Source organism: Erithacus rubecula (genome assembly GCF_903797595.1).
Source record: "Erithacus rubecula genome assembly, chromosome: 9".
NCBI lineage: Eukaryota > Metazoa > Chordata > Aves > Passeriformes > Muscicapidae > Erithacus > Erithacus rubecula.
Window position 1 is genome coordinate 11,519,428 of NC_136660.1, and position 26,111 is coordinate 11,545,538.

General features: G+C 40.6%; 1 protein-coding gene across 11 annotated transcripts in view; it reads right to left on the minus strand.

The window, feature by feature from the left end:
• The window catches only part of ZMIZ1 (zinc finger MIZ-type containing 1), a 334,693-nt gene that overhangs the window by 48,865 nt on the left and 259,717 nt on the right, over positions 1-26,111 (minus strand). For all 11 annotated transcript variants that reach the window (XM_079311881.1, XM_079311887.1, XM_079311882.1 and 8 more), the window contains one exon: positions 2,419-2,563. In XM_079311881.1, the coding sequence (XP_079168007.1) occupies positions 2,419-2,563 (145 nt within the window). The remainder of the gene's footprint in view (positions 1-2,418; positions 2,564-26,111) is intronic.

The following is a 26,111-nucleotide window of genomic DNA, read 5'->3' on the forward strand; positions in this document are numbered from 1 at the left end:
TTAAAATAGCTGAGTCCTGTTTCAACTTTGAGACTGAGCAGCTGTGTTTCTGTAGTGCCAGCTACATCAGGATTCTAGTCTCTGACTAGAGCTCTGGGTAATTTTGTTGCTAGCAAAAGGAACAGCAGAAAAAGCTCTGTGTGGAGTGCTCAAGATCACTGGGTGATGGGGAAGGATTTAATTGTGTGTCCAGTGATAATCAGCAGCTCACATATATCTACACTGCCTTTGTGAAGTAAGGTTCTTGCATATGCTCTTGGTTGTTCTAATTTAATATCTAGTTCTTTCACAAAACTTGAAGTAGCTACATTAATTGTTTCAGGAAATGCTTTTTTCTTTTGTTTGAATTAACAGAAAAGTCTTATGGATTAGAGATAAGATACTGTGAACTTTAATACTAAGCTTTTGACCTAAATGTAACGTAATGCAAATACAAATGGTGCTTCATCAACAGCTTCACCACTTATTGTAGTTAATACTGTACTTAATGGCTTTTCATCTTTTGTTTAATTAAAACAAATAGAAAACTCAATCCTGCTACACCCCATACTTCACTTTGCAAAACATCCATGAAAATAAACAGTTCCAGGTGGAAAAAGAAATTGGAGAGACACAGGATCTCATTCTAATGCACCACCTGAGAGATTTTGAGCAGTTATGGTTAAATTACAGACAACAGCACACACTAAAGCAGTGATGCAAGTATTCCAAATCCCAAAGCAGCTGGTGCAGCTATTGTATGTAAGAAGTTATGCCACAGAAATTCTGTTTCTAGAGGGGCATCTCATAGGTAAAGAGTAGTAATTTAGAAATTTCTCCCAGTGTCTTCCCCAGTAGAGCATTTCAAGGACAATACTCAAGAGAAATATTAAGCAGGAACTGCTTAATACTGGGCAGGATGCTCTACTAGAGGCAGAATATTGGATGGCCCTGTACTGCTGGAAATGCTGGTATTTAGGTTTAGTAGAAGAAAGTATTTCTTTTTTGACATGTGACAGTTTCAGTGGAAAACTGCCACGAAAGAAGTGAGTTGTGCCTATCTTATCTATTATCTAGTAATGTAGCACACAGCCCCTGTGAGATAGTGTTACTTTATAGACTCTAGAGGAACAGAGGCTATAAGGTCAAATGATCATCAGGCATCTAAAAAACTACAAAATTACACCTAAGTGAACAAACACTGCACCACATTCTCCACAGATCGGCCACTAATTCCACTTTGTCTTCTGAAAAGCTTCTCCCAAGTGTAAAATTATTTTAAAACATTAAGTTTTCTGTGGGTTTTTTTTGTTAAGTGTGTTTACAATCAGTCATTTCATAAGCAACTACAAAAAAAGGAAATCCAAGTACTCTGAAAAAACAGTGATGATATATTAATTATACTTCCAAAAAAGGACTGACTTTATTCTCAAGGACTAAAATAAAAGGCATAGTAATGATTGCATCGTTTTGCCATAAATGCAACAAAAATAATGAAAACATATCCAACCCAAACCTCAAAATTTGTTTTCAGACAAATTTGCATATCCAAATGTGCTGCTACAAAGATGTACCTAAGCTTCATTCTAATACAAAAATTCAAGTTAGTTAGGCTATCATGGAACTTAGGCACAGGGAATTTAGACTCATTACACTCTCACAGTCCTTCCCTAACAAAAAAAACCCTCTATATTAAAACAAATTTATACTTTTTGTGATTTCTTTAATGTGATCCTGAGGTAAAGAAAGCCTTGGAAAAAAACCTCCCAGAAACATATAGTGTGGAATGAATGCTCAATCTTGTCTACACTTTATCTCCAGCTTTTGCTTCTGACCCACGTTGTGGAGACAAGAAATACAAATAGTGCTCCTCTACGTAATTTGGTAATCAAAGGCTTCACACCATCTTCTTACAATGTCCTTCAATGTTCATGTTTTCTCTAAAGTAACACAAGTGCTGTGTGATCCTCACCTGATAGAAGACTGTACAGGACATCCTCTGATCTATGGTTACACTCACAGTACAGCTGCTTTGCATGCAATACATTTCCAATGATGGTTAAAACACAGAACATCAGTGAAATGTTTTCAATGTCAGAAAAGCCAGTTGCATTTAAATAAACATCAGGCAAGTGTCTGATGAGAGACATAATGTACAAGTTTATCTCTAGGGCATAACTTGAAGCTTGAAAGCAAGCCCACTTGATCTGAGCACAGATTTGAAGATGGAAGTGTCACTTCACTATGCATGGGGCAATAGCAAGAAGAAAATGTGAGTTTGTTTAGTGCTTGCTGTTATTACAGATTCCCATTTTGTAATTACAGATTCCCCATTGTCCGTAGTGCTGAGCAGTGCAGGAACCAATGTCGCTCCTCCCACCAGTGGTAAGGAGCACTTCAGGTGACAGATGTGTCACACAACAGGCTGTCCAGACTCACCTGTGAGAGAGGGTGGGTTTCATGGAGCTCATAGAGTTCATGGGGGGTTGCATGGGGAGCTTCCCGGGAGGATCGTTCTGCCGGCTTTTCTGGTGGCGAAGCAGCAAGAGCCGTCCCAGCTCCTCACACCACGAGGAAAGCAGTGCTGTGCAAACAGAACAAATGACAGTGAGCACACACCTGAGGAACCAGCACAGCACAGAGCAGCTGCAAGACACTGTAACAGGAGCCACGAGCCGAACAGACAAACACCAGGAGTGCAAAGCTTGTCCATGAACCACCACTCACACTATTATCCCATCAAACTGAGTCTGCAATTGTACTACACTATCATTAGAGCATTTTTACCCAAGTTACAAACGTTCTGCATGGCCCAGGAGGTGTAAGAGAACTTGTCAGAGCAGCACAGAGATAAAGAACAGAGGAAGCAAAAGGACATGGGATAGCTGTTACAAGTGAAGTAAAATGCAGAATAATTCATTTCACACTAATAGAAACATAATAAAAACATAGAAAAGACTTCCCTTACAGAGGGGAGCAAAGAAAAAAGATCTCTTTTCTGTTCAGCTGTTTTTTTTTTTCAAAAGATTAATTGGAGAGAAACCCATGTGCACGAATTAATTTCTAAAAGTGCTATGAGCTACCATTCTTGAATAGATAAACAGGAGAATGATGTATGGATACAAAGTTAGGCACTTAAATCTATATCTGACCCAGCACAACCCCTAAATGTGTATTTCCATTATGTGCCTAATCTTGTAGTCAATGAGGGTAATTCTGTGCTTAAAGGAATATCACACTTAAGAACTATGAAGATGCAGAGATTTCTTAAGAGTGAAAAAGAGTGCATAACTCCTTCTAAAGACATGAAAGGGGTCATTATTCCTGAAAATGTGGCCTCTCCCTTATGCACTCACACTCAGAGAAGACCAGCCCTGTTCCACTCTGCAGTAAGCAGAGCCTCAGAGAGTGACTGCAAGTGAAACCTGGCTCCCATGAGTGCACCCAGCCAAGACATCCCATAAAACCTCCAGCAAGATCCACCCGAGCCCCACAGCTGCCTCTTTAATTCCAGCACCAGAAGTGGCTCTGGTAAAAAGCCAGCCAGGTATGAGGACACAGTGAGGAGTTTCACTGGAACAAAGTGCAGACTAATTGAAAAATCCTGCAGTGGAAAGAAATCAACTTCTCAAATGGAAGTGCTTGGGCTTTTTTCTTTTTTAAAGGATTCTTTACAAAACACTCGGAACAAAAAAAAAAAAAAAAAAAAAAGCTTCAGGCTTGATTTTTAACTAAGTGCCTTCCTGAGGTGCTGCAAACTGAACACAAACCAACAGATGATATGGGTGGGTGAGAACCAGAAGACTACTGAAAACCTAAGATGACAGGGGTTTAGAGCAGTAAGAGCTCTAGATGTAATTTCAGCCTTGCTCGTTTAAAAGAGACAAGTGCAGAATCCTCTAAGATTGAGGCTTCTGCTTTCATATCTTAATTTTCTAATTAAGATATGTCTTTTCACCAAATAACATAATCATAAGCAGTAGCTAGCTATCATTTCAGGGTACACCACCTTCTTTTCCCAGTAGCTACTCACATGTACTGTTAATACAGAACAAATTCTGAAGAAACTAACTGTAAAGTCAGATTTGTGGGGGGAAAAAAAGAATCTGCTTTACCAAAAACACACACAAGTACAGTTTTTCAGTACAAAAAACAATTGGATCTTCTCACATTAAATGGCCACACAAGAGAAATACTTCTAGCCTGGGCCATTGCTGTGAATTAATCACACATTTGGACAAAGAAGAGGTAGTAATTTTATTGCATTTATCAAGCAGAAGGTCAAGAGCGGTGTTTAGGGAGGCATTTTAGAGCTCTGCCGTGACAAAAAAGGGACATCGTTTCTTTATGTAGCTAAATATGGTCACTCGGAAATTGCCAGCCTCACATGTAGCCTACAAAAAGCATCCCCTCCAGCTCTGTGAAATGCTCCAGCAACGAGTGTCAGTCTAAGCTGCTTCTCTATTAGCCAAGGAATCTGTCAACAAGCATTTGATCAAATTATACTCACCTTTTATCCCTGGCATATCATTACTAATGTGCCAGTGACAAAGGCCCCCCTCCCCCTTTCCAGCCGCCTGGAGATACAAATTCCTGCCTCTCAGGGCTCCTTCCCTTGGCCACGGCCGCTGGAGCTCGGGAAACACGAACAAAGTGTTCTGCCGAACACTTAACGCAGCCATCACACAGTAATAGTGGATGAGTAATAGTGGATGCTGAGCACTTTCACAGCCCGGTGTAATTACTACAGAATCATCCATCTTAGACCAGGCTAGGATGGGAGAAGGGAGTTGCTCCTTCTGCACACCTATGTGCACTTGACAAGTAAGATAAAAAGCAACAACCCAGCGGATCTGAGGGCATGAATCTGCAAACAAAAGCCAAACCTGCTTGGAAAAAAAAAAAAAAAAGCAGTGTAACTCCTGGAAAAAGAATATGCCAATGAGAGCATTGTTTTGGTGACGTGAAGATAAGAACTCATCTTAATGAGTTTTATTATATTATTACCAATATACAGTATGCAGATTTATAAAGGGAAAATGTAAACCATCAAAGAACAAAGAAGTCCTTAAGATAAGCTGGATGGTATTATTCTACAAGTTATCTGGAGAGGATTCCTGTTTTTAGAAACTAAGAGACTGCAGGTAAAAAAACCTAGCAAATTTACTCATCCCTATCACAGCACTCATTATGGAGAGGTTCAACCTTTCCTCCCCCGGGACATTTCAACTCATGTACCGTGTATAATAATCACTCTCTTCCCTGTGTTGGCACTTGTGCATGGAATAAAAACAAAGCTGTGTGTTACCAGTTCCCCTCTGACCTGCTCTATCCTCCCTGTAAAGGAGTCTGCTCTCTCCTGCTGGAAAACACAGGGCAGCCTCCCATCTCTCCTGCCCCATCCACCTCCACTGCTCTGCTCTCTGCTCGGTGAGATGAATATATACCCTGCCAACACACATCTGGTACAGCTGGCTTCTGGAGAACATCACTTCCTGGGCTATTCAAGCAAGATAAAACAAACTCAAAATGAATTTACAGATTACACTATTCATCTTTAGTGTACTTAGTTACTGCTTTTTATGCTGACAGTATTAGGCGTATCTCAACTCATTTACACTCAAAGCACGAGAATTTCAGTATCATACTATAATGAACAGATAAAGCAGCAAGCACAAAGGACAGCTACAGATGGTGCCAACAGTCAGTCTCACCCTCTCTTAGCACAGCCAAGCAGCTGCTTTTTCTCCCCCTCCGCCCCTCCTCCTTGTACAACAGGAACACAGATTTTGCAGATGGACCATCCACACCGTCTCTCGCAGCCCCTTGCTGCGGCAGTTTAATGATCACATTTAAATCGTGTTCCTCTGCTGCATTGCTACAATGTCCCTTGCATACAATGATGTGCCTTTCCTGCTTAACTTGCACTCAACTGTTGCAATGAGAGGAAAGGAAGAATCCTTGAATATGCACACCCCCCCCGCCCCCCCCAAGAAGCCTTGCACATAGCCCAGGTGTAAAATACAACCTGGTTAATACACCAAAATTGATATTTTCTTTCAACCCCTGCTCAGTCATAGAGGCGTCTGCTAGTTCATGCAAAAAGATGCAGAATAATGGCAATCAAATAAGGTACTGACAGCTAAAGTGTATTCACACATTTGTTTGGCTTAAAGGGACACTCTCTGGGATGATTGGTGCAATATTTGACCTACTTTTCTCCATCTGCAAAACCTGTATCATTCTTAATGGGATTGCATTTTACTTTTAGCACTGATCTATTTCCATAGGAATAAATCAATACTGATTTGCTAATGACGACTGCGTTAAGAAACCAACACAGACACGAGCAGCCTCAGCTTTCACATTTGTGAAAAGCAGAAATACAGATTTAAAAATAGGAGAGATTTCAATTACAACTAGCCCAAGGGGTTTCCCTAAGGAAGCAAGAGAAAAACATCAGTTAAGAGATATTCAGCTTGCTGCTACCCAGTCCCATTTTTGTTTTTCTATTCTTTGAAGAGGACCAGACATGGCAAGAGTGTCTCAGCACAGAATGTGATCGACCTCTCCTTAAAATACTCATAAACACTCCCACACACCCAAAGTTGGCAACACTTTATGTCCATAATACAATACTTTTAAATTCTTTCATTGAAAAAAATCCTAAGACATGGCAATGTATCCACATTGGGATCCTGGGGACAAGAAGGGGAAAGAAGGCAGGAAAGCAAATTTTTTTTTTCCCCCCAGTCAGTTCAAGTCACATTTTAAGCATTTCTGTGCAACCACAGAGCTAAGCCTTGCTTGAAAGAGAAAGGAAGCAATTGTTGTTTAATCCCCTGCCTCTAGGAGCAAGTCTTTGAGAACATGCCAAATATCACAAGATTTGCGACACAATTATTAGGACCGGCCACATCCCCTGGTACTGTTCCTTTCCTGTAAGGACCCTTTTGTGCTGAAAACCTGCCAGGCAGCACAGAAAGAAAGGCTTCCACTGCTTGCTCCATGGCACCTTTCCATCCTTCACAGCCATGAGTGCCCATCAGCCAGCAGTAGCATCACAACTGCTTGGTAAGTGCTGGGGGCCTTCCATTAGGAAAATCAAGGACCTGAGCTGGGTGAAGCCACAGATCATGCCCAGGCTGCTTGCACCACTTAATACTTCTTGACAACAAATGATGCTGGCATACCTGCAAATATTACATGATAGATGCTGGTGATGCAGCTCAAATGCCATTTTATAGCCACAACACAGAAGATTGGTACAGCCCATTACAACCCTTTTTGGGCCAGGGAGCAGAAAAAGTAAAGAAAGCAGGGTGTGCAGTCAATGCCACCCTGCAGAGGCACTGCTGCATTTCCCCAGCTGCACCCAGCCTGCACTGGAGCTGCAACCCTGCCCTGCCTGCTTGTACCCAGCACTGTGCAAAGTGCCAGGGTAAGCACCTCCGAGTGCAAGAGCCCGCGGCTCCCTAGAAAGCAAAATACAGAGAAGCACAGCGCTAATCTATTTACCTATTGTGATACCCTAGTATTAGTCACAGCTTATCACCTCAGTAAATCGCTGCCTCTTGTTAGGGAACGTGCTTAAAGGTGCTATTTACAGGCAGACACTATATTTACAGCCACAAAGACAGGTGAGGAGGGGATAGGACAACAGCTCAGTAATTTCAATGCCTTCTGCTTCCCGGGAGACTGCTGGAAGAGCACAATAGGATTACTGCTTCCTTGCTGCAGTTAAGCTGCAGTAGATAGTTCAATAGGCAGACTGGCAGAGCCGTATTTCTTCCTCGCTGCAATGAAAATATTAGGAAAAAAGGAGGAGTTCGATTTGAAGAACTATCTGTTCAGCACCATCCTGCTAGATTGGTTTCACGCCTCAAAAGCAAGTGCGTTTGGCCGAAAAGATATTTACAACATAAGTAAGAAAATACATCATTTTTTTTACCAATCATATCCATTAATTTTATATTGCTTTTAGAAACAAGTTCGTTTTATTTACATGGAGAATTCCAGACAAGTAGAATACAGAGGTACTGAGTGCTTTCTACTCTATCCTCTACAGACTGCAATCTAAATACAGCTTTTATAAAACATCCAGTGAGGTAATTTGGTAGGGAGGGAAGGAAAGCAGCAATGAAAAGAGAATGAGAGGAGTGGAAATAACTATTGTCTTGGTTATTTAGAGGAATTATTCTTTCTACATAGAAAAACAGAGACTGTATCACATTTGGAAAAATACATTGAAAATGTTAACTACCTAAAGCTCAATGTGCTGACAGTATTAGAAAAATAAGGTCAATTGCATTAAAAGGATGAAATCTATGCAATTTTGTGAAACTGAAAATCAGATGTTTTCCTTGTGTTTTAAAAGCCATTTTGCTTTTAAAGAGCTAGGAAAAGGAGAGAGGCAGAGGCCAGTCATGCCAAACTATTTCAAGGATTGATTTTCCTGCAGCTCTCCTCCTTGCAAACTCCAGCAGAGCCTGGCAAAGGCTGGCTCACCTGTCGGACTGTGGGTCAGGCAGCAAGGCAAGGCCACAAACCCAGGCTGTAACAGTCCATTAGCAGAGATTTGTGCCTGTCCCTCCTCTGCAATTCTCTCAAGGCGCTGCTCCATGGCAGTGACAGATCAGCCCTACCCTGTCATTACAGGAGCTTCTGCTCGGTGTCTGCCTCAACACTGACAGCACGAAAGGACTACATACAAAGCCAATTACAGAGCAAAAGTATTAATTTCACAGCAGTCTGGCTGTTCAACATGGACCCAAAGCAGTTCCCAGGGAGTCCATCCCTCCTCCCAGGCCTATCTCTCTGGCTGCCAGCAGATGCCCACTTTGCACACAGAGCCACTGCTTAGTCCCAGGTGTTTGCTTGCACCCAGCTGGCTGCTGTTTTGGAGCACCTGAGGATTTTGACTGCTTTTCTCCATCAGGAAAAACCAGTGATGTTACAAGTCCACGTAAGTTGGATCAAACTGACTGATTTTATCTAAAAAGTACCAACACAAATCTGCTCCGCTGTGGTGAAGAGAATCCCCTCCAAAGGTACACAGATTTTAAAAGTCCTCATCCCAGCAACTGCACAGCAAACTGCATGGAACTGAATTCCCCAGCAGAACAAGGGGGCAGCTGGCTCAGATCCTCATCTGGGAGGCATGAACTGCCCTGCTAATGACAACAGGAACACAGAGTTGACAGTCACAGTTCAACACTGTGGAACAGGGCATGACACACATTTCTATCCCTAATATCTAAGGAATGTCCTTTATCAAGAATGCCTCCTTCATCACTATAGCTACAGCTGTGTCCTGCAGAAATATCCAGCTTTGCCCCAGTAGGATCTGTAATGCAATTATGTATTACAATTAAAAAACAAAAAATCATGCAGGTTTGTAGGAAAATAGATAATGAAGGGAACACCTAATTAAACTGAATGTAGTATCACATTAATTAACAGAGGTTTTATTCAATGAAACCCTTACTGCAAACCTGAGAGTTATTCAGCATGTGCTTTCAGAACTGCTGCATGAGACTGACACCATATACAAAATCTGGTCTTGAATATGGGTCCAGCTTGCCTTGGCATATCTTCAATTCTTCACAAATACCTCTCAAGACACATATATATGTCGACTTCCTCCTCTTGCCAACTGGAGTAGTACATGCTGGAGACACAGATTTGAATACTGCTATCCTCACCCCATGCCTTCAGTGGAACTGGGATTCCCTAATTTCCTTCTACACTTGCCAAAACTTGGCAGAAGATCTTACCAGATTCACTACATTAACTTTGAAGTAATACATTACAAAACATTGCAACAATGGCTCAATTTGGCAAGCACAAAACACTCTGTACAGACCCAGATAAAATATGTAAGCATCTCATTTAGGCTTAGCTCTACCCAAGCTGCTACATCTGAAAACACAGCCCATTATATAAAGAGAAGACAATACTGGTGAATAGGCTACCAGCAAGTGAATCTTGGATAAGGCTTTCCAAGGAAATGCACTCCAATAGCATTAGACTGCTTGTTTTCTACTCATCCAATTGTTGGTTTCACTGCTTAGATTTCAAACAACAGCATCTTTCATTGCTGCTGTAAGCTTTTGTTTTGTAATGCCAGTTCTAGTCATCAACAGATTTAACATATAATCCAGACATCTGAAAAATGAGACTGACACACTTGAACCCATCTTTGGCTACAGACAAAGCAGTGACATACAGGTGAGAGGCTCAGTTTCATTTAATCCATCCTCAGCCCTCCAATTACCACTGTAAACAACTCCTGAGCTAACACCACCTCTAACACCTAAAAGTGCTAGGAAAAAACCCAACAGATAATTTAACAAGAGCTGGTACACGAGGAAGCCAAGCACAATCAGTACAATGATGCAAGTCTGGAAGAGGGAAAATCTGGTGTCTATCATTAAAAGAAAGGAAGGAATAATTGCAGAATTGGAGGTTCAGCTTCCTATCATGGAAACCTAACCCAAATTATTCAAAAAGACCAAGAGGAAAGTAAAAAATGAATAACAATCAAAATTGGCTTTTCAGAAACAAATCATGCCTTACTTCTGTACTTTCTTTACACTAGCAGACAACAGACCTCGACCGTAGATTATTTTGATTTTAGTCAGGCTTTGGTGCTGCTTAACATGACATTCTCATAAATAAACAAGAGAAATTAGGTCTAGCTAAACACAATACAAAATGGCAGAATACTTAAGCCTTACTATTAAGCCAATAGTCACTAATAGTGTCATCAGGCTCCTCAAAGGGCCAATGAAGGCAGTAGCTGTGCTGTGCCAAAGCACACCCAACCAGCATCCTTGGCTGCATGAGTGGGACCCAAGCCTGGGAGGTGCACAGTTCTCCCTTCTCTCTACCCCACCACAATGTACAGCCACAAAAGGGGGAGAAATATAATTAGAATTATTAGAAGAAACCTTATCAATATAACCTACATATATACATAGATCAGGGCTTTTGGTGGGTTTAGATTAAGCTTTTTTTTTTTTTTTACAAGAGGGAAGAATGACAGTAGTATTCTGATTTACTGAGTAACAAAGCATTAACTATATCTACAGAAACACTTATATATAAAGACACAGCTTAGATATTAAGAGCATCCTAATGCTAGTTAATACCCTAAGGGATAAGGTGAGGAACTCCCATAAATGGAGATGCAGAGGAAAGGTCAGATACAGATCTAGGGAGAATGGATTCTTCAGCCAAGGAGGCAGGGCATAGATGACTTTTTGAAGTCTTTTAGAATCAAATGAAATCTGTGTTTGTGAACAGAGGAAATTCAATCAGTCTGCATTGGCAAAGTATTTAAATCTGGCTTGTACTCACAATTATCCCAAAAAGACATCTCAGCTACAGTGTGGGGAGCTTCAGCAGAGACTGAAGTGGCCATCCAGCCACATGGCTTACTGGCTAAGTTTTAAAGATGAAAGAAACTGAGAGCAGGTGATGTGCTGAAGGTCACACCATTTGTGACAGAACAGAGGCCCAGAACAGAGAGGATCATACACCTTCCTCTCTGTGCAAGGAAAAACCACATCCACCACATCAAGGGGTTACTGCTCTGTGCCCACAGTCTCTGTGCCTGCCATGGAACATTTTCAAAGAACAACTGTAAAACATCTGGAGAGGCTTGCAAGGAGGGGAAAAAAATTACAAAAACCACACAACCAAAATTTATAGCAGAAACGTGTTTCCAAAGTTAACACTGCACAGCCAGAACTCAGAAAAGCTATTTTAGGAACTTTTGCTTTTTGGTTCTGCCGTCTTGCTCTTTGCTTTAACCTTACATTATTTTATACTTTTACAGGAAAAGAATGTTTTATCAGGTGTCCTCTGATTTTTTTTTTAATTTTTTATTTTCCTACAATTAGAGTAATACAAACTTTGCCAACTTCTCTATAACTGCTGAAGGAAAAAATGCTTGCTTTCAAAGTTGGGGGTTGCAAGACTGTTTTTCATACTATCCAAACTTTGTACATGAACAGAAGTAAGCTAGAAGTACTCTGACCCTATCTTTCCACTCACTCTTCATTCTGAAAAAAATATTACATCTAGGTAAAAAAATCTGTAAGTGCTGAATATGAAAATAGTTAAGGATATCAGGAAAGAGAAACTCAGCCTACAGCAGTTTTTACCTTGACTGACTTATTGAACAATACAGGGCAGACAGATGTGTGCATGCACTGCAGTTTCAAGGTAGCAATGCTTCCCATCTCACTGCCCAGTGGGTGAGGTAGTTTTCTAGCAGAGTCATTACTTCTCATTTTCCCTCTGGTGTCCCACCAACCCCACAAACTTTGTCATCTTCCTTTCCTAGCAACCTGCTCTGCTCCTCTGGTACCAATCACCTTTTCTTGAGAATTACCTAATTAATTAACAGTCAATTAATATACCAAAGTCAAATACCAAATAATTGTTCCCAAGCTGCACTGGGAACTTGGTAACTAATCTGAGCAAGAGAAGGGCTTCTGCATCCTTAAAGTTCCATTTCTACCAGCTGTCTCTCCTGGGCTAATGGATGTTTCCCACCTGAAACATGGTTGTATTACAGCAGAAGACTTTGTGAGCCATGGATGCTCTTGTAAAGGCACTCTGATACCCCTAAAGACTCCACATACACTATGTTTTTTATTTATTACCAATAAAGCAGAAGTCGCAAATCATCTATGATCTGTTATAATTAGGGTAATAGAAAATCCAAACTGGCTTAAAATAAGAAACATCTGAACAACCCTACCCCAACCTTCGGATAATTTCAGTTGTTTCACGATACAAAGTGTTCAGCAGCAGAACTGCCCTGAGGCAGCCCCATGGTCTGCTGTCTGTATCCATGCTCTGCCGTAGCCCGCACACTCCCAGCTGTGCTGGAGCATTTCAGCATTTCTTTGTGTGACCACCCTGCGAACCCGAGCAGCTTTTTTTTTTTTTTTTTTTTAAATCTTCTTTTTCTTTGTTTCTCTTTCTTAAAAAACAGAGCCGTTTCCCGCAGACACGGCTGTTTTCCCCGGCACAGGAGTCCTGGCGCGGCTCAGATGCTCGGGCGCTCTGCAGAGGCGGCCCCGGGCAGCTGCTCCCTCGCACAGGCTGCCCTGAGACAGAGCTCACAGAGCAGCCTCAGTGCCACCAGCCCAGCCACAAGCACGCACAGGGCTGCAGCAAGAGACTTTTATTTGAAAGCCTAACTACGACCATTAGTTTTAGGCAGATTAGAAATTGCTGTTTCCTTGTCTTCGGGGGCATGTTTATCATTTTGCATAGGTACAAAGAGGTTATCTATGGAAGAGGGGAGAGGTATAAAAATGAACGTGGCTAATTGCTTTTTACAAGCATCTAGGGAACAAGACGGTAGAAATCACAGCCCAAACTGATTTTTCAATACTTTTAATTTCTATGTCTGAAAATAAAAATGAATTGGGGGAGAGAGAAAGAGTAATTAGTGACTACCTCTTATAATGGACATTTGCAGAAGAGCAGCATGCCTAATTCTCACAGAGGACACCTGGATGCCTCTCCCTGCGCACAAGTGCTATAATCTCAGGACTGGAGTGCTGTAAGATAATGTCATCACTGCTCCTGCCATCTATAAATAACTGCATTTGGATCTAGCCGAGTCACGTGGCAAAGCTGGCCAGCAACACATTCATGTATGCGAGCGTGCCTTTGGAAACCCAAATAATTCTAATAATATTGCATGAAATAATCTTTAGCTTTCCAGTTTAGCTATGGTCCATGCATTCACTGCAGCTGCTATTATTTCTTTTTAAAATACTGTTCTTCCTTTGGAAGCTGCTGACTAGAGCATGAGCGGGGTATTGTGCAAGCGCGTCTGGTGTGCTGCTGCGCAGACAGGCTGCTCAGAGAGGCAGACAACAATCAATTGCTCCGGCAGCTCGGCGAACCCGCCCGCCCCTCTCATTGACATCTCCTCTCAGCCCCTGAAAAGGCTCGAGCGCGGCGGCCAGGGGCGGTGGGCGGATGCGAACGGCAGCCAGACAGCCCAGCAGGGATGTCAGACACTGGAGCAGCTCCTGATCCAGCCCAGCATGGATGCCAAACACTGGAGCAGCTCCTGATCCAGCCCAGCATGGATGCCAAACACTGGAGCAGCTCCTGATCCAGCCCAGCATGGATGTCACACGCTGGAGCAGCTCCTAATCCAGCCCAGCAGGGATATCACACACTGGAGCTGCTCCTGATCCAGCCCAGCATGGATGTCACACACTGGAAAGGTTCCTGATCCAACCCAGCATGGATGTCACACACTGGAGCTGCTCCTGATCCAGCCCAGAAGGGATGTCACGCTGGAACAGCTCCTGATCCAGCCCAGCATGAATGTCGCATACTGGAGCAGCTCCTGATCCAGCCCAGCATGGATGTCACACACTGGAGAGGTTTCTGATCCAGCCCAGAAGGGATGTCACACACTGGAGAGGTTCCTGATCCAGCCCAGCATGGATGTCACACACTGGAGCTGCTCCTGATCCAGCCCAGCATGGATGTCACGCTGGAACAGCTCCTGATGCAGCCCAGCATGGATGTCACACACTGGAGAGGTTCCTGATGCAGCCCAGCATGGATGTCCCACACTGGAGAGCTTCCTGATCCAGCCCAGCATGGATGTCACACGCTGGAGCAGCTCCTGATCCAGCCCAGCATGGATGTCACACGCTGGAGCAGCTCCTGGTCCAGCTCAGCAAGGATGTCATACACTGGAGCTGCTCCTGATGCAGCCCAGCATGGATGTCACACACTGGAGAGGTTTCTGATCCAGCCCAGCATGGATGTCACACACTGGAGCTGCTCCTGATCCAGCCCAGCATGGATGTCACACACTGGAACAGCTCCTGGTCCAGCCCAGCATGGATGTCACACACTGGAACAGCTCCTGGTCCAGCCCAGCATGGATGTCACACACTGGAGCAGCTCCTGGTCCAGTCCAGCATGGGTGTCACACACTGGAACAGCTCCTGGTCCAGCCCAGCATGGATGTCACACACTGGAGAGGTTCCAGCCCAGCATGGATGTCACACACTGGAGCTGCTCCTGATGCTGAGCCCAGCTGCAGCATGAGCCTGCCCTTCCCCAGGGTGGGACTGGGCTGGGGAGGCAGAGGAAGTAACACACCCCTAAATCACACACTGAACCAGATTTTAGCTCTGATTTTCTACAGCCAATCTGTCAGAGCAGTGCCAAATGATGACTTTTAAAATAAAATAAAATTAAAAAAAAAAAAAAAAAAAAGTTTTTTGGATGCTTAAACAATCCTATGGCAGTAGTAATAAACACAAATAGGAAACCATTTCAAATGAGTTGTATGCAGCTCCTTGGGGCATTTTCTGGGAAAATGACTGGAATACAACCTGACATGACCAACAGAGCCTGCAGTTCAGGCAAGGCTGTAATACCCACAAGACATTATCAGGGTAAGATTTTCATCTTTGGAAGCTAAAACTGAGGAGAGCATGTACTGAGGAGGAGAAGATAAAGGAAGAGAGAGGGCAGCAAGGGACACTGAGTATTTCCCAAGACTTCAAGCGCCGTTAATTCTGCAGAGCTTTTCCCAGGGACAGAGATTCTGTTTCACTGCCTGTAGAAAAGCAGCAGTTTGTCAAAAAAGCACTGAGCAAACATCCTATCTAAATAGCAACCACATCTATTTCATGTTCCCACCACTATGGAAAGAAGAATCAAAATCAGAATGGACATCAGAACATCAAATATTACTGTAAAGCACAGTAAGATGCTATCCAAGCAGATGGTAAATAAAATTCTACCATCTTGGTCAGAATAATTTTGGATTAGGTCCTGCTCCTAATGAAGTTGCTTGAAAATATTTTAATTAATTTTAGTGGTCTGAAGCTCAATCTCTTACATTACATTTACTACCAGTACGATCTTTTCTCCTTCAATACACCATTTCAAGTGTACAATACAAAATGTAACTTCTTCATACATATAAGAAGTGCTTCCACGCTAGTCTAGCACATGATATTTTAAATTTTATTGATGAAATGTGGGAAAGTGGCTAGAACAGAGAGTAAAACCCAAGAGAAATTAGAGCAAAAGATAAGATGATATGTTAAAGATAAGGTTTCTGAAAGGTCACAGATATGTTATAGCATACAGACTGTGCCTGGCTACTTAATGTCTGGGGACTATACAAATGGCCTTTCACAAACACACAAGGACTGTCTCCTTCCATAAGGAACTTGAAAGAAATGCAGTAAAATTTCAAAACCAAGATGTCATGGGCAAAAATTTCTCAGGGAAATTAACACAGGAATGTTTTCTGAAAGGAGCTGGTTGAATGAAAGAACAAATTTGCAGTCAAGTATTACAAAATTTTCTCTAAGGGGAATAGACTGTGGTAATTTTGAAAACATAAGGATACAGGAAGAGATGAGGAAAACCCTCAAGAGTAACAGAAACCCAGGGAAAAAGGACAAAGGGAACAAGGACCAGACCTGAAGATGTTGTCTACTTAATGAGAAGAGAGAAGGTAATTAGATGAGATCCAAGAAGGTGGAATTTTATTATGTACCCCCACCTCTCCTTTCTCACTGCATACTTTTCATCCTGTATTTTATATTGAGAACAAGTTTCTACTACATTGTCTTTCTGATTAGAGGTTTTCCATGTAAGAAAGGCCTCCAAAAGCCAAGTAATTTAAATTTTGCTCAATTCAAATAATATTTTTATATTATATATATCTGTCTAATCTTTCTTATTGCAATATAAAAAATCTGCATTAGCAATCTGCAGTTTGATGCTCTGAAAACTAGAAATTACAGCATTTCAAAACACCACATACTGTTGAGAACACCTCATTTGTTCTCTCTTGGATTTCTCATGGATTGTTAAGATCAATTCAGGATACCAGCTCCAGTTCTACTGGCTGTCAAGAAGCAAAAAAAAACCCAAAAAAACAAAATAAAAAAGACAGGCATTGCAGCCTGACTGTGGTGTTGGCCAAAACAAAATGGTAAAAAACCCAATTTTAAAACTTCCTACACAACACAGTTGTTCTCTCTCTCTCTCTTCTGAGTCATTCATATCTGTTCATGTTACTAAGAAAGCCCCACAGAGCCAATATCACTGAGGAAGAACAAGATGTATTTTCAATAAGACTGTTGGCTGATTCCAGTTGCTGCAAAACCTTTAATTTCAGAAATTATAAAAGAAGCAGAAGCTTCCAGAATTTCAGCTTCCAGCTTCTGGTTCAATTAATGAACTATGGATATTTGGTATTGAAAGGTAACAGCAGACATTGCCTGTCTGTCTAGGAAGGGAACTTTTGAAAAATGGCACTGTGATTTTTTCCTACCTTTAGAAGTACTTACAGTCATTAGGCCAGAAATACCGTTGATATTTCCATGAATGTCCACAAAATCTTACGTGTCAACACTAATACAAAATATTTTAAAGGTAGCAATAATAATAGTAAGAATAATAATAAGAGAACAGGACCGAATATTTTCAAATTGTAAAATGCTTCCGTTTTCAGGAAGTGGGATTCACTTCTGAATATACACGCACATGTTAGAAACTATCTGTAACAATTACTGTATAACAGTATCCTACATCAGATGTTTCTCTAAGGCAGAGTTGAGCACTACCAAGTGATCAAGACCAAGCATTCTAAAAGATACATGTAAACAAAGTACTTCTTTTATCTGCAAGTCGCTGATAAACACTAGCTAATCCTCACCTAATCCTGTGAAGAGAACATCATCCCAGCTTCACAAAGGGAGAATCTAAGGCAGTGAACTAATCCTTTGGGGAAAATACTCAGGTTAGAATGCCAGGGAAACTAGTTAGTGGTGAGGGACATTGAGGTACTGACTGGTTGGGCTATGTGAAAATTTCTGCCCCTTCTGACACATTTCTGCTGCCAAGACTATCCCCATTCCCTGAGGAATCTCTCACAGCAAATGTTGACAAAAAGACCAGGAAGGAGAGAATGAGTTTGGATATCAACATAGAAACAGAATTTTCACATCTATACACCAGAGTGTCTTGAACGAGAGAGAAACTTCTCTGGAGGAGGATAATGCCAGTCAATAAGGACACACATTCACAGTCATTCACAGCATACTGAAGAGGAGAGGATCAATGCACTCAACATCAGATGAGGGATTAAAGGCTCTTTTCTTAGCCTGGATGCAGACCACTAGACCATGCTAATCTGACAGGAGGAGTTCCTACAAGGCAGCTGGAAAAAAGCACAGATTCACGCAGCAGAAAATAAAACATGGATTCTAAAAACTCACTGCAAATTCTTGCCCAAGCAAATGCACCACTGAACGCTGGAGAATAAATAACAACAAAGTGGAAAAGGCTAAAAATCTACTTTTTAAAGTGGCGTTCCACACATATGCATGTTCTGGGAAAGTGTTTGACTTTGCAGCCTATTTGACACCCGGAGCAATGACCACAGACAACTCCAGCATCAGTCCAACAACCTGAGCCAGATCATTAAACAGAGAAAAGAGGGTTCAAAGCCGAAACCTATCATCAAGCAATCAAAGCTTTAAAGTGAAATAGTCTAGTTCACTGCAGTATTTATAAAAGGTAGTATCTCAAAGCTTTCATGGAGTACAGACTAAGCTCCTGCTATTACAGACTGGAATAAACTAGTAGAGAAGGTACACTTAAGAAAGCCTTGTAAAGCAAAAATGTATTTCATCCTGGAAAAATCTTAGAATCAAAAAGGATAGCAGAACACAACATGGGTATGTCAAAATGAACAGCTTTGTAAGATAAAAGGGATATATTAAAAAAGGCATAAAGACTTCCTAAGAGAAGACTGGAAGAATGTTACACGATTTACAGCAAACATTACTATGAGGTATCATGATGAAACAAATGACAACTTTCTGTCTGACAGGTTCCTGATTAACAAGTTTCTGCAGATAGACAGTGATTAAAAAACAACCAGCAAAATCCACGATCTGGACCCCTGTGGACTAAGGTTGAGGGAGAAAGAGTAGAGAGAAGTACAGGCACTGCACTAATGAGCAGTAACAAAAGAGCAATTAACAAAGACAGCTGTAATCTCTTACAACTGATACTGCTGTGTTCCAGACATTGTATGACTGGAAGTCACAAGGTCTTCACTAAAGACCTCTTCTAGTGAAGAAGAGAAACTGCAGTGGATGAAACCAATGGTCTCCTGAGTTCAGAGCATATTTTCATCTGTCCAAGGCAATGGAAAAAGTATTTTCAGTATGATTATTTCATCAGATGCACCTTACAGAGGTCAGAGAAGCCCCTTTCAGTGTATGGACAGGCAACGGCAGCTCAGAAATTTTAAATAATAATCTTGCACACTTGTAGAACTGAGAACACAGCAATCTGAATCCTAACACACATGTAGGAAAGTTATAATTAACTCCTGATTCTAACCAAACCTTTAAAAAGCAGAAAACATTCCTTTTTTAGACACAAGCTCCCAGCAGTGTCCCACTGAACATGAGTCTTTCAACATCTTTATCCAATCTAATGATACACTGGGGTTTTTTTTCAATTCTTTGAGAAGTTGCATTTAATCCAGATAAAAATTTGCTACCTAATTATCACAGCTATTACTACAGAGACAAATAACTGGCATAGACATCCCTTAGATAAATGTAACCCAAGTGCAAAAAAAGCAGCATTAAGTAGTAAGGTGAAAAAACCAAAGTATTAATCTGCTTCACTCTTTGGAGCAGAGACTCTCTTCAAAGATGTTTGCAGAGTGCTTAGCACAGGCACTCTGATTTAGACATGAGCACTAACCAAATAGTAATAACCAATAACAGCAAATACTTTAACCTCAATAAAAAAGTTCTTCTATACCTGGCATTAAAGTAATGGTGGAAAGAATGAGGACCATACAAGAAAATGCCCAATGAAATATGAAGTCATAGAACTTATATCTGGTGAAATCATTTAGCATTCTAAATTATTATCAAAACCATCAAAAATATTATGTTATCATATGCTGGCTCATGACTTGCACCATGGGGACTTGTCAGTTTTGAGTTTACCTTGCTCAGTTTAAAACTCCATATTAAGGAATGTTTTGGTTAGTGATAGCAAAGTACACTCAGAACAAGGCATAAGCAAATACTGACAATGGCTACAAGAAAAAGATTAGCTGCTTGTTACCTTGCTTAAAACAGGGTAAACACAAGTTGATAAGCCAAAGACTTTACAAAAAACAAGAAACAAAAGAATAAACGAAAGGATGGACACAGCGTGGTTCCCAAGTAGTAAAACCCCTGACAGGAATGGACACAAGAAGCAGGAGGTCACTGCTTAACTTGTCTTTGGAAACAGTACACAAGAGACATCTGCAGATCAGCTCAGGAAAGAACAGGAGAAAAGGGATGGAAAATTGGGGGGAAAAAAACTTTGTGTGGGTAGTGGGAAGTGAAACAGACTCATGTTTCAAGAGCTCTCCCATTATTCTGTTGCACACCTGCCATGTCCCAATTTAAGAACAACTGTCTATCAAGGACCAGGAAAAAATGAGCTCCCAACAGGCACTGGAGGATGCCAAATCCCCAGACATGCTAACCCCTGCAGCAGGCTGCAGGCTGAAGAAAGCTGTGGGTCAACTCAGGAATGAAAACAACAATTCAGAACACCAACTGTCCAACTCCTAAGATTGTATTTTAATTAGCCCATGGTATTTTCACATGCACAGAAGTTATCCATAGTGATTTCTTCGCACAAAGAGTGATTCCATTGGGATTTTTTGATCATTTATAATTAACCCAAATGTTAAGTTCCAAAAAAATTCAAGTCTAACTTGAGATGACTGAACTTGAGAAAATTTATGTATGAAAATGCTCAAGCATTTTGGATATTTGACCAAAAGTGATGATATGAGCCTCGCTCTCCCTTACTCTAAGCAGTCACTGCAGTTCAGAAAGCAGGTGGACCCCATTTAGATTTAATTGACACTTCAGTAACTGCAAGTCAAACCAGAACAGGTGTACCTGAGCTAACCCTGACTGCCTGTGTAACCACAGGAGACAGAGCCTCAGGCAGGGATGGGAGGAGGTGCATCCCCCCTGTGCACACCTCTAACCAGGTAGCTCAAGGAGCAGACAGGGAGGAGATGGAATAAATGGCATCACAAATATTTAATCTTTAGAGAAAAAATTAAGATGATGTTTCACGTTATGCAAGTGAATTCCAACATCTCTATTGCTCACAATATGATTTCATGTTTTACAGCTTGCTCCTACTAGAAAAACAAAGTATGAAGAACAATTTTAAAAAATCATGCAATTAAACATTTAAGCTGTGTATTACTCCACTATTTGTAAATTAGTAACAGATACAGTAACATAAGTTGCAGTCAATTTAAATTAGACCAGCTCAACAGTAACATATTCAAAATTATCCATTTCAGCAATCTCTCAGTTTCCATATTTTTTCAGGTGGGCAATATTACATACTTTTGATAGCAGAACATGCAAACATCCTGACAAGAAGCACAGGACAAGGAATGCAATAGAGGAAACGCTGTGATTTTTCTGATAGCTAGAGTGTGCAGCTGAAATCTAAAGCTCTGTGACTAGACAGTGATATTATGACCAATTTCTGTGTCTGTGGCTCCCAGCAGCTGGCAGAGGTCTGGCCTCGCTGGTGCTGCCTGGTTTTGCCTGCCCAGCTGGTAAATCGAGCCGGCGCCTGAACATGCTGGTTAGCACTCAGAGCTGGGAGCAGTTCAAACACGGGCAGACATGAAGAGATCTTCTGAGATTTTCTCTTCTAAAGCCAAGGAGGTCCCTTGTGGGTACTTACAAACCACAGTTATTCAGCTGCATATCAGCTTAGCCAACACTGGGTAGATTTTTTTTTTTTAAATGACAAAAGAATCTTGATGACTTTGCTACTCAAAGGCCACCATCTTGCCAACTGGGAAACACTCCACTTGAGATGAAAAAGATCAATGGTTTTTCTTCTTCCTAAACAATGTCCTAGAGTGCTCTGTGAAGTACATATATAGTTTTAAACACACACACATACAGTCCTTCTTTCCTTTCTCCCTTTTTCCTTTCCCTCTTTTTTCACCCTTCAGTTTTAGATGCTTACATTGCTAAATTTCAGCCTGAATTGTTAAAACTCAACAAAGGAATAAGTCCCAAAACCAGTCCAATGATTAGAATGAAGAGCCCTAACAACCCTGCCTTTATTAGAAACATACCTAAAATTCAGCTCCAATGTACCTACCCATGTAGGATTAATTAAAAACTGTTCTGACAAGCACTTTAATTCCATGAAGACTGAATGGTAAAATTATCTTTGTAACTGCTGAAATAGGTTTGGTGCTACAATGCTGGTTACAGTGTATGACATAAAGAAGATTTTTTTTTTTACTTTTGCTGATGATACCACCAAAAAGACACTTCTTAAACCAAAGAGATATCCTTAAACCAAGTGCAAGAGGAATCTGTTAATTTTAGTACATTTTTTTAAAGTTACCTCAGCTTGTTAAACTGCAATTTTCACTTTTAACTAGATACTATAGTTTTTCATGAAACATCTTCTCATTTTTACAGCTCTGAAGACTGTTGGAAATGTCTTGAAAGACAATCAGGAAAGCTTATAACAAGCACTTGTTCCAACAGCCATTGAAACACCCTGTAGTTAAAAATAGAATACATCAGAAGTTTTTTATAATGACCAATAAATTTTGTCATCTCATTAGATTTTATTGCACATGTGTTTTTAAAGCAAAAAAAAAAAAAAAAAAAAAAAAAAGACTAATTCTCTCAAAATCTGCAACAAAATTGGATTATTCTCACATGAAAGGCATGTAGGCTAAACCACAAAGGTACCAACTCATATCTGGAGTAAATTGTAAGATGAAACACAATTGAAGCCAATCAAGGGAGTACCCTACACTAGATCTCCACTGGCTTCAGAAGCAGGAGTTACCATATTTCAAACTGAAGAATAGGTCCTGAAGTCAGAGAGGTCCCTATACTCAGAAGAGGTGAGCATGTGTATTGTATTTATGCTCTTAATTAAGGATAAAACTGTAATTTCATGGCATTATTTACAGGGTGCAGCAAAGGTAAATAATAACAGTCTGAAATCTGAATTTGATTCAGCTTCTGACTTCCTCTGCAAGCATGAGGCAATTTTCAGTAGAAAGATGAAATGCCAGAGAACAAAATTTCCCCTAAAACAGAGACACTCTGCTAGAGAGGGTCAATAGAACCTTGCTGCCCAGGAATATGATTTGCAGTACTATCACAGACAAGGCTAATTGGACACTGGATGTTTGACTGAAACTTTCAGATTACTTTCAAGCAATCAATCATTATATTTCTAAAATAATAAAAATAAACAGATTAAGCACAAAAGCAAAAGTTGCTTTGTCTGCGAGTCCAAAAATACAGCTTTACTCACTCACAAGAGAAACTATTCATGGACAGAGAGAACACTGCATAATTTGTAGGTATTTGCAGGGTTTCCCCTCTCCACCCCAAGACTCCCTTTTCCTCAGAACAGCATGAGCCAGACAGAGCTTTTTGCCCCCCTACCAGTCTTGAATATTTTAGGTCTTGTGTGAGTGAATCGTAAAGAACTGGGACACAAAGTTCAGTTTAACCAACTGGCAAACAGGAAAGCACTCATTACTCTTTTAAAAGCATCCTTTGTGCAAATGACTACAGTGGAGCATGATGAATCAAAATAAGAAAAAGAAAAAAAAAAGAGGAAAAAAAAATCCACACAGGCAACATGACCAGAGTCCATCTACCCAGCCCAGTACAACCAGCAGGCAGAAAATACTGTCACCTTTAGCTGCTTTCTCAAACTGACCTTCTTGGCTGTGAAGCCCCAGTACCATCTTGACAAAAGCAGAGTGCAGGGGTAGACAGCTGACTTGCACTAGAATGTCAGCAAAACTCCTGCTTTCATTTTGCCTCGAAGGTTTTTACTGCTGACATGAAATTTGAGTCTCATGAACAAGGTATTTGAAAAGCTTGTTCAAGGAGAGGTGGCCAATTAGTATCTGTTGATGCCGGCAGTTACAGCACCAGACTGGAGCTCCATGAATTTTATTTACCATGGGCCTTGCAATTAAAGAGGATTGGGTTAATTGCACTCTGTACTGGCAAGAGAAACAAGAAGTGCTGTCCTTCTTCAGTGCAGGGTTTAGCCCATTGCTTTCTTGAGCAGTGAAACACCTGAGGTGTGCAGGCCCCAGTTTAAAGGGTTTCACATCACTGAAAACATGGATCTGACCATATGAGAAGCAAATCAGCACAGATCATGGAAGGTGTCAATAAAGACAGCCTGAAGAGAAACTTGTTCATGTAACTCAACTGCCCTTCTGAAGAGCCTTGGACAAAGCCCCTGGCAGCAGACTCCAGAAGCCTGGTGGACATGGGATCTGCAGGTCACCCCCTTGGAACTGCCCAACAGAAACACAAACAGAACCAACACTCCTGAATATGGCAAACAGGCCATGGGGGATGGAAATCACATCGAAAATGGAAGATGTTCAATGCATTCATCAAGACTCTGGAAAGAATTGAAAAGGAACATGACAGAGTTGCAGATGGAACATTTCTGGGTTTAAAAAATAGACAATATGGGGAACAAAAATAAAAGGGTATGGATGAGCGGATGCCACACTACATTTTGTTTTGATAAAAACAACAATTTTTACAAGATTAAAATGTGAGTGGGTTTTAAATCTGTACAACCTTTCAGGATAAGGGCATAGCACTGTAAAATTACACAAAATCATCAATTCATGATAACGAATAGAAACATGGGACATAAGAAGGAAACAATAATAGTACTTTAATTACTGCTACTTAAGTCAAAGGCTCATTGTTCAATGAAATAATAGTATGTCTGTCTCAAAAAGCTAAGCAAACAATTTAAAAGATTCAGAGATCAGCAAACACAACTGAAGAAACACAAAGACACCTGATTGAGCAAAGGGTAAAAACCTGCATTACTGATAAATACTAGGTATCATAGAAAAGTTACATTTGACAAGAAGGTTTCAAAATTATGTTACTAGTATACAGAAAAGAATACAATTTTTTTACTCCTGCTAGTCTTTTTCCTTCACACAGTCAAATACATTGAAATCCCTATTACAAAGTATTCATGAAGCCAAGAACAGACTGGAACTCAAAGTAAAATAAAGCATTTATATTTACACATGCTCACTGACATTGTAAAATATAAATGACATAAATGGACCTTAAACATTAGCTTTGTTCTTAGAAGTATAACAAGTTTCATACATTTGTCACATGTGACATCTAAGATCAAAAGTGCACAAAATATTTTTTTTTGAAATGTAGGTTACTAACTCCCAAAAAGACCTAGCATTTATTCTTACCTAATGATTCTATTCAATGTTTACCTCTCCAATGAAAGCAACACACATAAACTTCATGTTTTAGTTAAAAAGGAAACAGACTTAGCTAAAAAAAAGTGACAAACTGGAAAATCATTATTAGCAAACTGAAGGCCAGAAAACAAGAACTGAATCATACAAGCCTGATGCCTATACAAAGCACTGGAGCAGAGCATTTTAAATCAATCTGTTCATTCCAGGCAATATGTATAGTGGGACAATTATTTGTTTTCTTTTCTCCAATGTTTAGTCACCATAAAAACCCTCTACATGAAAACAGCTTGTGCTTTACAGTTCTAATGAAGCTCATAAAAAATTAATAGAATGTGAAGAAGGAAACATGATGATGCATAGAGATCATATGGCAAAAAAACAAGAAGTATGTGCAGGTCACATTGATTATGTGCTTATCTTACATTTGCATCTAAGGCAGCATTTGAAACCTAAAGGCTGGATTATAGAATGCATATCAGGAGTTGTTAGCTATCATGTCTAAAATGCCATGAATTTCAGAGAATGTATTCAAGTTTCTATCTTCTAGAGAATGGGAGAAACAAATACAAGAAAATGAACTCCCCGGTGAAATCTTGAGTGTGCTCAGAAGAATGGCAAAACCAACACCAATTGCTGGAAGGACAGGATTTTATTTGTTTAAAATTCTGTTTAGTTTTTTGACCTTGCCCTGTCCATCACAAAACAATGACCTGGG